This window comes from Xyrauchen texanus, chromosome 46 (genome assembly GCF_025860055.1).
Source record: "Xyrauchen texanus isolate HMW12.3.18 chromosome 46, RBS_HiC_50CHRs, whole genome shotgun sequence".
Lineage (NCBI taxonomy): Eukaryota > Metazoa > Chordata > Actinopteri > Cypriniformes > Catostomidae > Xyrauchen > Xyrauchen texanus.
In genome coordinates this window covers 1,718,312-1,731,693 of record NC_068321.1, presented here as the reverse complement: position 1 = coordinate 1,731,693, position 13,382 = coordinate 1,718,312, and the positions used below count along the sequence as shown (strand labels likewise).

General features: G+C 39.9%; 1 protein-coding gene across 1 annotated transcript in view; it reads right to left on the bottom strand.

Annotated features, from left to right (window-relative positions):
• Positions 1–4,244: 4,244 nt before the first annotated feature.
• The window catches only part of LOC127637914 (gamma-aminobutyric acid receptor-associated protein-like 2), a 47,106-nt gene continuing 37,968 nt past the window's right edge, over positions 4,245–13,382 (bottom strand). The window contains exon 4 of the mRNA XM_052119162.1: positions 4,245–4,700. Coding sequence (XP_051975122.1) covers positions 4,610–4,700 — 91 coding nt within the window. The 3' untranslated portion in view covers positions 4,245–4,609. The remainder of the gene's footprint in view (positions 4,701–13,382) is intronic.

Here is a 13,382-nt window from a genome sequence, read left to right as displayed (position 1 = left end):
GGCGAGCAGCATGGTATGCGGCCCTACGTTAGGCCGGCGTTGCTGTGCAGTATCTTTGTTGAAGGACAACATTTGATATGAGAGCCCTCCGACGAGGGAAGAGTTGTTTGAGGTATCTTTGCCGAAGGTGGGCAACGTGTGTAAAGCCATACGATAATGGCAACGTTGCGTGCAGTCCCTTCGTTGAAAGACATCTGATATGAAAACCCTCCGACGAGGGAAAGTTGTTTGGGGTATCTTTGCCGAAGGTGGGCAACGTGTGTAAAGCCATACAATAATGGCAACGCTGCGTGCAGTCCCTTCAATGAAAGAGAACAACATTGATATGAAAACCCTCCGAGGGAAAAGTTGTTTGAGGTATCTTTGCCGAAAGGCGAGCAACATGAGTAAAGCCATACGGTTATGGCGACGTTGCGTGCAATCCCTTTGTTGAAAGAAAACATTTGATATGGAAACCCTCCGACGAGGGAAAGTTGTTTGGTTATCTTTGCCAGAGTGAACGCATACATAACGGCATACGATAATGGCGATGTTGTCGTGCCATACCTTGTTGAAAGCCATCTCGTTATGGTGCGAGTTTCCGGCGAGGGCGGCTGGTTTGAGCAGTTCCTATGCGAAGGAACTGTGCTTGAGATTATGAAAGCCCGGCGAGGGGGAGGGGGGGGACATAGTTATGTGCTGTCCTTGTGAACGGTGAGCTTGCTTGAATTGAATCATTGTGTAGGTAAGGATGAGCTGGGGAAGAGCCACCAACCACCACCAGATATGCATGAGAACTTATGGCTGATGGGGAGTTGAGCTTGTTTGATGATTTGGGTCAAGTTGACTATTTCAGGTACGATTGGGGAGCGCAGCGGCCGAGCATCTTCATAGTAGATTCCAGTATACCTCGAAGGGTGCCCGTCGAGCTGGTCTGTGGAACTCCTGCGAAGCGAGGGAGGGGGTCAGAGGCTACGTTGAAAAACCCGGGAATGTGTCTGGCTGGGATGATGAAATAGACCTGATCCTGTCATGTTTCTTTAGGGGGGAAGCTTGCATGGTTAAGAGAATGTGTGTGATGTCTAGAATTCTAGAGACATGGCTCGTTGTGGGTGTTTTTTTTTTCCCCCTCTCGCTCTCCTCCATCTTATTCCTCGAGCTGGAGCAAATACGGTGAGAAGAATAATGTCTCAGCTTCATGAGAGTTTAGTTGTTGGCTGTAAAAGGAACATGAGAGTCTTAATGTACTCCCGGCATAGAGGCCTGAAGATGCAGTGGACGGTTTAGTTTTTGAAGGAGGTGTGCCCCAAAACATACAAGAATGTGTGCATGTTTGTGCAAATCATCTTGCACGAGACTGCTTTGTGAATGTGTGTTGATATGAATTGGTATCTTCAAGAATGTGATTCTCGAGCATGGATCAGTTCCGGCTATTCACGTCCCACCTTTACGACCTGAAGATGCAGTATCGCACATTATATTTTGTGAATATTTGCAAATCTCCTTCCGAATGTGCTTGATAGCTGATTCGACGGCTGATGTGCCAAGTTACCATTGTCTCTGACATATTTCGGAGACCAGATACACGCACGCCTAAACATGTATGGCTGAATTCCGGCATTTACACTGTCGATCATATTGGTTATGATTAGTTGTTGCTCTAGTGGTCTGACCACGATGAGTGAATGATTTGTGAAGACATGCCAACGAATTTCTGCTCTTTGATGATGCCTGAATGATAATAAAATGGGAGTATGCCATGAGATGGGAATTACTCGCTGTATGACCTGATCGTAGCGAAACCACCTGATCGTGGTGGTAGATAATCTGATGAATAGGGGAAGTGGTGCGGAGCCTACCGCTAGGTGTCAGAGGCGTGCCGCAACAGTGGTGCTAGCGATGAGAACATGGAAGTACGTCTGGAGTAAGAAAATGCTGTGTTTTATGGATCGTGTAAATGCGCCCTTGGAGGCGCTCTGGGAACCTCATCGAATGTTGTACTGAATGAAGTAAATTCTTTCACATGGCTTGGTGAAGGCTATATTAACCCGTTGATACGTATTTGTTTGCACTCAGGAGTGAAGTCAGTGTTCGACGTTGATATCCGATCTCTGTTGCATGATAGCAGTCCTCCAGAAACAGCAATTTGTTTATTTGTGCCGGAAGTGCGGATGACAACATGCAATATCAAAAACGGGACTTCATACCTTATTATGAAATAGCGATCGCCAGATGAATCCAGTTCAGCCTGCTTGGGTCAATTGTCCGTCACAGAGTTCATTCTATAACGTCCATTAGCACTTTTGTACGTAATTATAAATCTTGATATGTTCTCCGTGTTTACATGAGATCTCGCCTGGAAGAATTACGCTCCATCGTTCTTCGACAGACTATGCAATCTGAGCAGCATTCCTGTTGTAAAACTGTATATTATCTTATATATGAAGTCTTCTAAACAGAATGAGCCCATCTCAAAGTCCAAAACTGTTGGCATGTAGTGGCAGTATGTTGGCAGAAGTTGAGTCATTGGAAAGGGAAGGCGGGCTTCCGGAGAAGTGCTGAAGAGCAGATTTATAAAGCTTACAACTTACAATGACTTACATGCGATTGGCTAGGAATTACCCCGCTAATGAAGTGATGATGTACAGCTGCTAGTCTTCCCGCTAGAACTACGCTGCACTTCCATTTCTTCTAGGCGTTTATTAAGGCCCGAGCACTGATGGTGCGAGGACCCTATTGTTCTTCTAGGCATTTATTAAGGCCTGAGCACTGATGGTGCGAGGACCCTATTGTTCTAGGCATTTGTTAAGGCCTGAGCACTGATGGTGCGAGGACCCTATTGTATCTGCTCCATTTATTATTAATAGGGCCCAAGCACCGATGGTGCGAGGACCCTACTGTTCTTCTTGTCGTTTATTAGGGCCCGAGCACAGCTGGTGCGAGGACCATATTGTTCTTCTTGTCGTTTATTAGGGCCCGAGCACAGATGGTGCGAGGACCGTATTGTTGTTCTAGGCATTTATTAAGGCCCAAGCACTGATGGTGCGAGGACCCTATTGTTCTTCTAGGCGTTTATTAGAGCCCGAGCACTGATGGTGCGATGACCGCATTGTTCTTCTAGGCGTTTATTAAAGCCCAAGCACATAATTTATGATTTATAAGCTGTTTTCCTCATGGGGGCCGACAAAATGTCCCCACTAGGTCAAATATTCTGGGTTTTACTCTCCTCATTTGGTCCCCACAAAGTGATAAAATACACACACACACCTCCAGCAAGCCTCGCTATCCACCGTTGCTAGTTCTAATGTGACGTTTTTGAACTGGCAACAAAGGCTTCAGCTTTATCAACGCAAGATGCTGAATCTGTAGCTAAAGAAAGTAGTTCCATTCACGAGCGTTTTTGAAACAAAACCAGAAAATGTCTTGAGAAAAAACCCTGAATGATGTCTTCAGGTGTGGCAATCATCGTATAAGTGGAATAACTGACTCCGGCCCATTGAATTATTGAAAAATAATGCACACAGAGGTGTAACGATCACTCCGCTGCATTTCCACCTCAATTGTGCATTATCTTTCAATAATTCAATGGTCTGTGGTTAATTATTCCTTACTGTAATTGCTACTACGTGCCTCAAACAATACTCTGAATATATTTCAAATATTTTATGTAACCTAAAGAACCTGGCAAACTTTGACAAATCCAATGACTTTGTTGTATCAGTCCGGTACCTAGTCAACACATCTTTGTTTCCAGGCCGACCGATAAAAAAAATCCAGCCAATTAGATGACTTGCAGTGTTATAATATGTTGAAACAGAAATATAATGCCACATGCATGTCCTTAAAGTCAGGTTGACCTCTGACCACTCTCTTTCGCGCCACCCTCAGTGTGCAGGTGTTGTTTGTGTATGTGTTGTGTCTGATCATGTGTTTGTTTCTTTGCTCTTTCTGGAAGTGGAGAAGAATTGAGGACGTACTGGGACTTCAAGCAGGCTGGAGTGTCCTATCACCAGGCCTTCTCGCTGTGGAGCCGCAGTCTGCGGGAACTGCTGCTGTTTCATTAACACCAGAGATATAATGTATAATGTTGTTTTATATAAAATGAAAGAAAGTAAGTCTAATAACAAAATTTTCATTTTTGAAATCAGAAATTAGAAAAGTTTGTGCTTTTGGTAAATTTTTTTGTGGTTTGTCTTTTGTTATATTTTAATATTCAGAAATGAATACTGGGTAAGTCAGAGTAAATCATCTTGACGAACATATGTTTTGGTGTTTGTTTTTATTGGTTAGGTCATCCAGCTACCTTAACTTTCAATTATATTAAATGTATAATTTACAGGGGAAAAATACAGATAAATCAAACAGTAAAAGTTACTATATATTCTCAGTTTCAACATTATTATGCATCTGTAGTAATACTGTTAAACCATTCACAAAAAAAAGAACAAGATTACTAAAGGAGTCATTCTAACATTTCAGAGCACAATATGACAGGTGACACTAGAGGTGAGTGATCATGTTTAAAAAAATGAATCTTTCACCCTGTTTCCAACCTCAGTACAATCAAGCTAGTCCAAAAGAAATGGGAGCAATGCGTGATGTGTAGGACAGCCGGGAAGATGCAAAGATCTTAATATCCAAACGTGTTCTCACCACTGTATGCCACGTACAAAAAGCCATCTTCATCGTTTTCTTTCTCGTAGAGTTGTCCCATCGTCAGACTGAAACAAAAACACAAAACAAATAAACACTTGCTATGTCATAATATGATACAGTATAGGTAAAGTGCCATGCAATATACTGAATATTCACAATCAAAGATGCGTTAGTTACTAAAAAATAAATAAATAATAATAATTACTATTTACTTATCTAACATTTTTATCAGATTGCACTACAGATTACACTTCATATGAAAAGTAATCACATTACAAATGACCTTAAGTTACTTTCTGAAATACTTAACAGAAAAGTTTTTGTTTTTATTAGCAACAAATTCCTCCTTGGTTTATTGACATAGGCAAGTCAAACTCACACCACGCATTTCTCCCTTACAATGACTCGTTAGAGGGCGCACACCCTTCAGCGTGCAAACGGACGTACATATACACATAATTAATGATTTAAAAATATTCTACATAAAGGCTATTTTAGGAAATGTGAAACCCAGTAATGTAATTTAAAATAAGTAATTGTAATTTGATTACAAGTATTTAAAATGTAATGTGTTACACTTCTTTTTGACTAAAAGGCCATTGGATAACAGTAACTAATTACTTTGTAATCAGATTACATCAAACACTGTTCATATATATATTTTTTTATATTAAAACAATATCACACAAGCTAAAGTGCTGTATGGCCCTTTATCAGCAATCACAGACAACTTTTAAGGGCCATACAGCACAATCGCAAGTTTGATATTGGTTATAAACAACAGTTCAACGAACAAGTCAATAAATAAATGAGGAAAACCTAAGGGCTGTAACAAAAACAAATGCACTTATCTGACATTGCTAGTTCAAAAGATGCACCCAAGCATCCGTTACTAATTCAAAAACATCACTTTAGAAGTAAAGCCTGGGCTGTTTAAAACAAGTTGGAAGAAACAAGGATGTGTGTGTGTTTGAGAGAGAGAGAGAAACTGAGTGTGTGAGATTATCTGCATCTGTTGTAACTCCAAAGCAGAGATTAACAGTAAAGCTATAGCTGTTTAACTCAATTCCTCCGCTGTAATGACAGCTGTTGAAGGCAATGTCATTTTTGTCAAGTACTTCCTATTTTCTGTGTGTACAAAAGCTGTCTGATTGGGGGTATTCATTCCTCTTTCTCAGCTGATGGTGGTGGTGTGGAATCCCACCTAACAGGTAAAGAGCCAATCACCTTTCAAATACACACATTACCTATTTAACAATTTGAGAGGCACATTAGCTATACAAGCTGGTAAAATTTCATTTTTTAGGTTAATCTGAGATAAAGAAGCACAATTTATGATACCAGTGTTGTCAGATATCAGATACCTATCCTGGGTATGGTCTCCTTTGCTCTCAAAACAGCCTCAATTCTTCGTGGCAAGGATTCTACAAGATGTTGGAAACACTCCCTTGAGATTCTGGTCCATGTTGACATGATTGCTTCATACAATTTCTGCATATTTGTCAGCTGCACATTCATGCTGTGAAACTCCCATCCTACCACATCCCAAAGGTGTTGGATTCAGATCTGGTGACTGGGAAGGCCACTGAAGAACAGTGAACTCATTTTCATGTTTCATGTTATTGCATTATTGTTATATAATGCAATGGCATTCATACATTTTTAAGTGTGATTTAAGTGTACTTTTAGGGGTATGGAGTGCCAAATTACTCAAAATGAAAAAGGCCTAATTAAATAAATATTAAAAGTGACGTGCCATTAAACATAAGCCTGAAAATGATAAGACATTAAGCATGTGCTTGGATAACACTAAAATGAAATGCAAGGGATGTTTTTTTTAGTTATTCAGTATGTAATGATTATATATATAAACTATTTAATTATGAACTTAAAGATTGATTTCAATATTTATACAATTATTTAATTTTGAGTAATTTTGTCCTCTATATGGAGGCCACTGAATGTGAACAGGCAAGAAAAAGTATGTGAACCCTTTAAAACGTCCTGCATTTATGTATAAATTTGTCTTAAAGTCTGGTTGATTTTTATCTAAGTTACAGTTATGAACAAACACAAGCTGTTTGATCTAATAACAAATTACTGTAGTGTTCTTGTACATATTGAATACATCATTCAAATTTTCACAGTGTACGTTGGATAAAGTATGTGAACCCCAAAGCAAATGACATCAACAAAAGTTAATTACAGTCAGGAGCTGGCCAACTCAGCATCCAATTACTAAATTGAGCTTGGAGGTGTGGGTTAGAACTACTTTGACTTATAAAAAACAATTAAACATTTAGAGTTTTGCTGTTCACAAGAAGCATCTGCTGACATGGACCTTGCCTCACAGAAAAGAGATTTCAGGAGACCTAGGATCAAGAATTGTTGCTTTGCATAAAGCTGGAAAAGGTTACAAAGTTACCCTAAAGAGCTTAAATATTCATCCGTCCACAGTTAGACAAATTGCCTATAAATGGAGCCGATTTAATACTGTGGCTACTCTCCCTAGACATCATGTTCCTCAAACCATTCCCAAACAGTGTGCAGTGTGTGCATTGTCCTGCTGAAAACGGCCACTGCCATCAGGGAATACCATTGCCATGGAGGGGTTACCTGGTCTGCAACGATGTTTAGGTAGGTGGCTGTGGAGCGGGACGTGGTCGTGTGTCACTGGGGAGAGAGGAAGCAGTAAGGGCCATCACCCGTTGATTACTGATATTTAACACCTGTGTCTCGTTTCAGGGACGAAAGCCACCTGAGCGACATACTGGGAGAGACGCTATGTTTGTTCTAAATACTCTGTTGTGAAGCTGAAAAGCCAACACTTTGTTGTGAAGCTGAAGACAACTGCATTAAATGTTGACTCACATGGACTGTGAAACCGGTTACCGTGTCCTTCCTACTCGAACCCCTCTACAATGGCATGTGTCAAATTGACATCCAGGGTTTCGCAACAGAACATTGCCCAGTGCATCACACTCCCTCCACTGGCTTGTCGTCTTCAGTGCACACTGGTGCCATCACTTCCCCAGGTAAACGGCCGTCCATGTGATGTAAATGAAAACGGGACTCATCGGACCAGTCAACCTTCTACCACTGCTCCAAGGTCCATTTCCGATCGTTGTCAATTTGACTGGTCGGCACTGTGACTTGTGCCACAGTACACATCTGTCGGTTCGGACCAGATGGGATGGCCTTTGTTGCCCATGCGCACCGATGAGCCTTCAGGGCCAACACCCTGTTGCTGGTTTGTGGTTTGTCCCTCCTCGGACCACTGTAGGTAGGTACTCACCACTGCTGACTGGGAGCACCCCACAAGCCTTGCCATTTCAGAGATGCTCTGACCCAGTCATCTAGCCATAACAATTTGGCCCTTGTCAAAGTCGCTGTGGTCTTTACTCCTGCCCATTTCTTCTGCATTCAACACATTGTCTACGAGAACTAATTGTTTGCTTACCATCTAATCTACCCAGACCTTGACATGTGGCCTTGTTAGTAGATAATCAATGTTATTCAATTCACCTGTGAGTTGACATAATGATTTTGCTCATCATTGTATATATATATATATATATATATCTGTAAAACATTGTAAAAACATTTGTCTTAAAATGGTTATTTATAGGGAGTCACGTGACGCCATGCAAGGATCGGACGTGTAAACAGTGAGCTATGCGCAGTATTTTTTATCACTTTTCTCTCTCACGGTGAGATTCCAGAACTGTTCTAGGAGGACAATATGTCAAAGAATTCAAAATCCTCGAGCTCTGGAGACAATAAAAGACACTTACGTGCTCAAGCTGACACCCCCGAGCAGGCATGAGCCTGGGAGTCGATTTAGTCAGAGAGATGCGGGAAATGCTGCGAGTGATGTTAAACATGTCAGCAATGCTGACTTGGAGGATCTTGTTGTGAAAGGTCATTCAATCACTGCCATGGAGGAGAAGTTCATTGATGTGGTTACAAGAGTGGGGGATGTCGAGAAACTGATTGATTATCTGGAGTCTTCGGAGAGGGAATTATCTGCTAATATGCTTGGAACTATGGTGGATTTCGAGCATGTCTGGGAGAAGTTGGAGGACTTGGATAACTGTAGCTGGCGGAATAACATCCGTATTTTCAGAATTCCTGAAGCCAAAGAGGGTCAGGATATGGTGAAATTCGTGGATGGGCTCCTTACGAATCTGCTCTACATAACAAGCCATAAGCTGGAAATCGAGCGAGCTCACAGGGATCCTTCTCAGCGAGCTGTGGAGGAAGACAGGCCCGATCAATTCTGGCCTAATTTGTGAGATAATCTGATAAAGCTCTTGTGTTATATGAGGCGAGGAGTAAAGGAAGGCTTTCTTGGAAGAACCACAGCATTTTCTTGTTCCCAGACTTTTTTGAATTTGACGAGAGAGAAACGTGATCGATTCAAGGAATGCAAGAAACTCTTACATTAACAGAAGGTCTCTTTTGCACTGATATTCCTAGCTAAATTGAGAATAGATGCTAAAGATGGCCGTAAAACATTCACATGCCAACAGCGAGCAATGTCCTTCATAAAGTCAATGGAGCAAGTCAACTTGTGATACTCATGTTGCAGCCAAGTGGACCAGCTCACTGAACATTCACTTGACTGTTTGAGGAAACAGAGAACTTTTTTGTGTTGGAGTTTGTTTTGTGGAATAACACACCTTTGGGACAGTTTTGTGGATGAATCTACATGCTCTTTGTGTTATTCCGCCTACTGGCTGGAGATTGTTTTATGTATTGTAGCATCTGGACCAATCAGACACACATTTATTCATAATTTAATGAATAAGCCAACAGATGTAGCAAGCAGAGGCCCACGCAGGCTCCATTTATGTCCGATCCCCCACTGATCGTTATCAGCAAAGAAATGCAGAAAGCGTGATTCACTCCTTTCCCCCTAGGAAATGGACACAAAGCCCAGACACACTGTTCTAAAAATTAACATGTATATCCCCAGGACATTGTGTATATAATCATTACTGTCTTGTATAGTGTATTTTGTACTGTATACTGTTTTATACATGCCTTATGACAGAACTACCAGATAATGTACAATTAGTATAACCATGTTTCCTATCAAATCAATCCTTGTGCAACACCCTGAACATTGGTGTATATATAATCCTGATAGCATGCATTGTATGCTTGTTATATTAATCAGAGTGCATAAAGGGGCCAATCATGCAAATGAGTCAGCTTCCAAACAAAGGAACATTTCCCGCTTGGAAATTGCACCTTTCGTATTGGTCAAGCCAGACTCAAGAGGAGGGATCTCAATCAGAAGTTAAAAGACACGTCCCGCCTCCTTACTCATTCTCTTCTCATCTGCTCCTGGTCATGTTGAACCGGGACCACCCGGTCTGACCACAAGGTTGCAGGCCGGCAGGCCTCAACACCTCAAGCCATGTGTAACTTCTTCTACCATAGTCAATGAACACCACAGTTCATCATAATATCTTCATTCAATGCAGAAGAAATTGATTGCAACTTGAACATCATCGACTCGAGGAACCATCAGACTTTCTCCTGCGAAGCTGTTTTAGAGTAAGGTGAAAACCCCTTTGTAATAAAGGTGCTCTTAAGAATCTTGTGGTTCTCTCAGATGGTCAAGATTACTTTTCATAACTGCATTTCCCCTATTCTGTTCCAGTTTCATTTTATTTTCACTTTTCCCTTGTTGGATTATACACGCAGAAGAATTGAAACGATATGACTTGAATCTAGAGTTTTCAACTTTTGCAGTCCTGGAATTCTTTACCGTCATAAATCAAATGGCCCAGGCATCCTGATTGGTCAGAAAGGCCCCTCTGCAACCTGATCTTCCACACAGAGTTAAAGCAGACTTCTCTTTTGTAAGGTTACAAGGACCGTCAGATTTGCACAACTCTAAGACATTTCATCTTAATCTAGCCTTGCTAGATAATGCTGAAAATCACTTTGAACTGTGGTAAAGTTTGTACCTGACAAATTAATGATTATAGACTGATGGAACTCTTTAAAATGTGTGTAGCGATATGCAATCACCTATAATTGATAAATATAATCATTAATTTTGTATTATATTTTCATCTCATTCTACTAAGAATGGTAACTATAAGGCTTAACTTGACAAAATACAATGATGTTTAAAACCAATGTGATTTTGTAGGGGGGATTTTCATGTTTTACTACCTACACATATAACATCAATAAAAAATGTTTTAGTATGTAAGCATTTGTTTGGATATGAAGAAACATCTGGTGTTAAATTGAGATAAAATGAATATCATGTCTCTTGTACCATTCTCAAGATATAAAGCTCACGATTAAATATGCACTATTTTTGCAACTATTCTTAAGAGTCTGAAAAAAGGACCATAACTTAATTGTCGAAAACGACAGCCCAGTTGACCATGTGACTCTGAAAAGTTTCTTCTGATTTGCGCAGGACACTTTTGGGGGATGCGGCCAATCAGCTGCTCTTGCTCTTGCTCTCTTTGTCTCTTCACTCTTCTCCGATCTCTTCTCTTCGGCCTGCACGTGCTTTGTCTAGTCACTCCGCGGGCGGCCAGGTCCTCCCATGTGAGATCCAAGGGAGCTCAGGACTTGACGTCCTGAGGAGGTGTGAGAAGGCCTCGCTTCACAGCTAACCTCACCATTCATACAGACAATAAATAAATTCGGTCACAAAGAAATCAAAGCATCAACGTAACGAACTTTCGACCAAGCACCTAGAACCTTTCCGAACCTTTCAAAGAACGCAAGTAAACACCACAAAGAATGCAAGTACATCACCAATATTGTGCTCAAAGTGCTGGTGTATTAATTAAATAATTTGGGTAATCAGATTGCAAATCGATGTAGACTCAAAGAAGGATAAATGGTTCTTAAGGTACTGTATTGTCAACAGACTCCGTAAAGTTCATTTTCTTGGTACTGATCAGTTATTCCACATTCTGTCACTTTTCACCAACCTGTCTCATGTATATATGTGTAAGATTAGTTTTATGTTTAGAAAAGCAATAACGTTTGTCTGTATTCAAAGACGACTTTACTGCGGTATATTTTGATAAATAATCTCATCCCTGTTTCTACAAGATTTCGCTTCTAAACTGTACCTAAAAACATGTGATATTATTTTCAATAAGCCATGAGAATAATATCACTCCAATAAGTGAATCATAATTCACTTATTAAAGCTAATTCCTTACAGTAGAAATTGTGAGCTAGACGTTGTATCACGATTTCAATGGTGGAGAATCTATTAAGACAAATAATCTAGTTATTTGGTTGTTGAACGCGACTAATTCTGTTATACATTTCATTACCTAATAAGGACAGTTTAATTTAGTTCATAGCTCACATATTTCAAGACCCTAAATTCCCTCCTAAATATCGTATTTCCTAAATACCCTACATAACTGATCCCATCCACATCTCTAAATTATATATGTAATACCCTACACCCTGTATGAGTGTATACGTTTTTGTTTAGATTAGTTATGTGTTCGTATTTTAGTTAAATAAAGCTTTTGTGTACATTCTTGCGAGTTGATCCTGGTCTGCTTGTAAAAATCAACGTCAATTTAAAGATTCGATCTCAGCTCCATGCTAAGGTAGAGTTATTATTGTGTGGCCACGATAAATATCCTTTCTGAGAATTGATAGACGATCAATACTGAGTGTTCGCTGGACAAACATATACATTGATTTAACTGATTAATTAATTAAACAATTAATTCAGCTATATCTAATTCTATTAACCGATCCAAATGTTCATAATTAATTATAAGTAGTTATGATTATTCATATTTCCCTTTTAAAAATATTTTGACTGTGGTATATTTTGATAAAACATTTAACTTCAAAGCCATACCTATATGTGTAATATTATTGTCAATAAGCCATGAGAATAATGTTACTCCAATAAGTGTAATAATCATAATTCTCTTTATAAAGCTAATTCCCTACAGTAGAAATTGTGAGCTGATACAACGAGACGTTGTATTACAATTTTAATGGTGGAGAATTTTATTCAGACAGAAACTTGTTATTTGTCATTTATTTCAATTATTCCATTTTAAATGTCCTTACATAGTAATGTAGAATAAGGACCATTTAATTTAATTCCTAGCTCACACATACTGTTTCCCTACATATTATGGTGTAAAGGTACATTGGTACTTAACCTATACAGTGTACATTTATACTACCAAATTTGCTACATATTATGGTGAGAATTTGGGCACTTTTTGGGATTACTACATATTTGTGCATTGTGGAACGCACTGACGTTCATATGCATCGATTAAATTGTTTTCATTAGTGTTGACCAAGATCACAAATCACTGGTGTCGGTTGCTATGGCAACGAAAGTTCACAGGAAGTCCTAAAGAGGCTTTTCTGTGGCAACTAACCACACATGTGCAACCTGCTGATGCCATATTGTCAACACAGTACAGCTAAGCTAATAGCATAGCACAGCACCGCTAACCTAACAAGTCAGTGAACTTTCATTGGAAATGAAATACAATTTTATCTTTTACCATGTAATTCTGTCTCATAAAATTTGTATAGAAACACTGGACTTGAGTAATCCGATGGCAAAGTTGTCATGGGGGTTCTCGTAGAAGTGCATGGACTGTTTGAGTTTGGAGGGATGGACGCCAGTTGGTGCTGTTTTGCATGGGTTTAATGCACACGTTTTTTGGTTCTGGAGGAAGTTCGTGTTTTGATTCATGCACTGG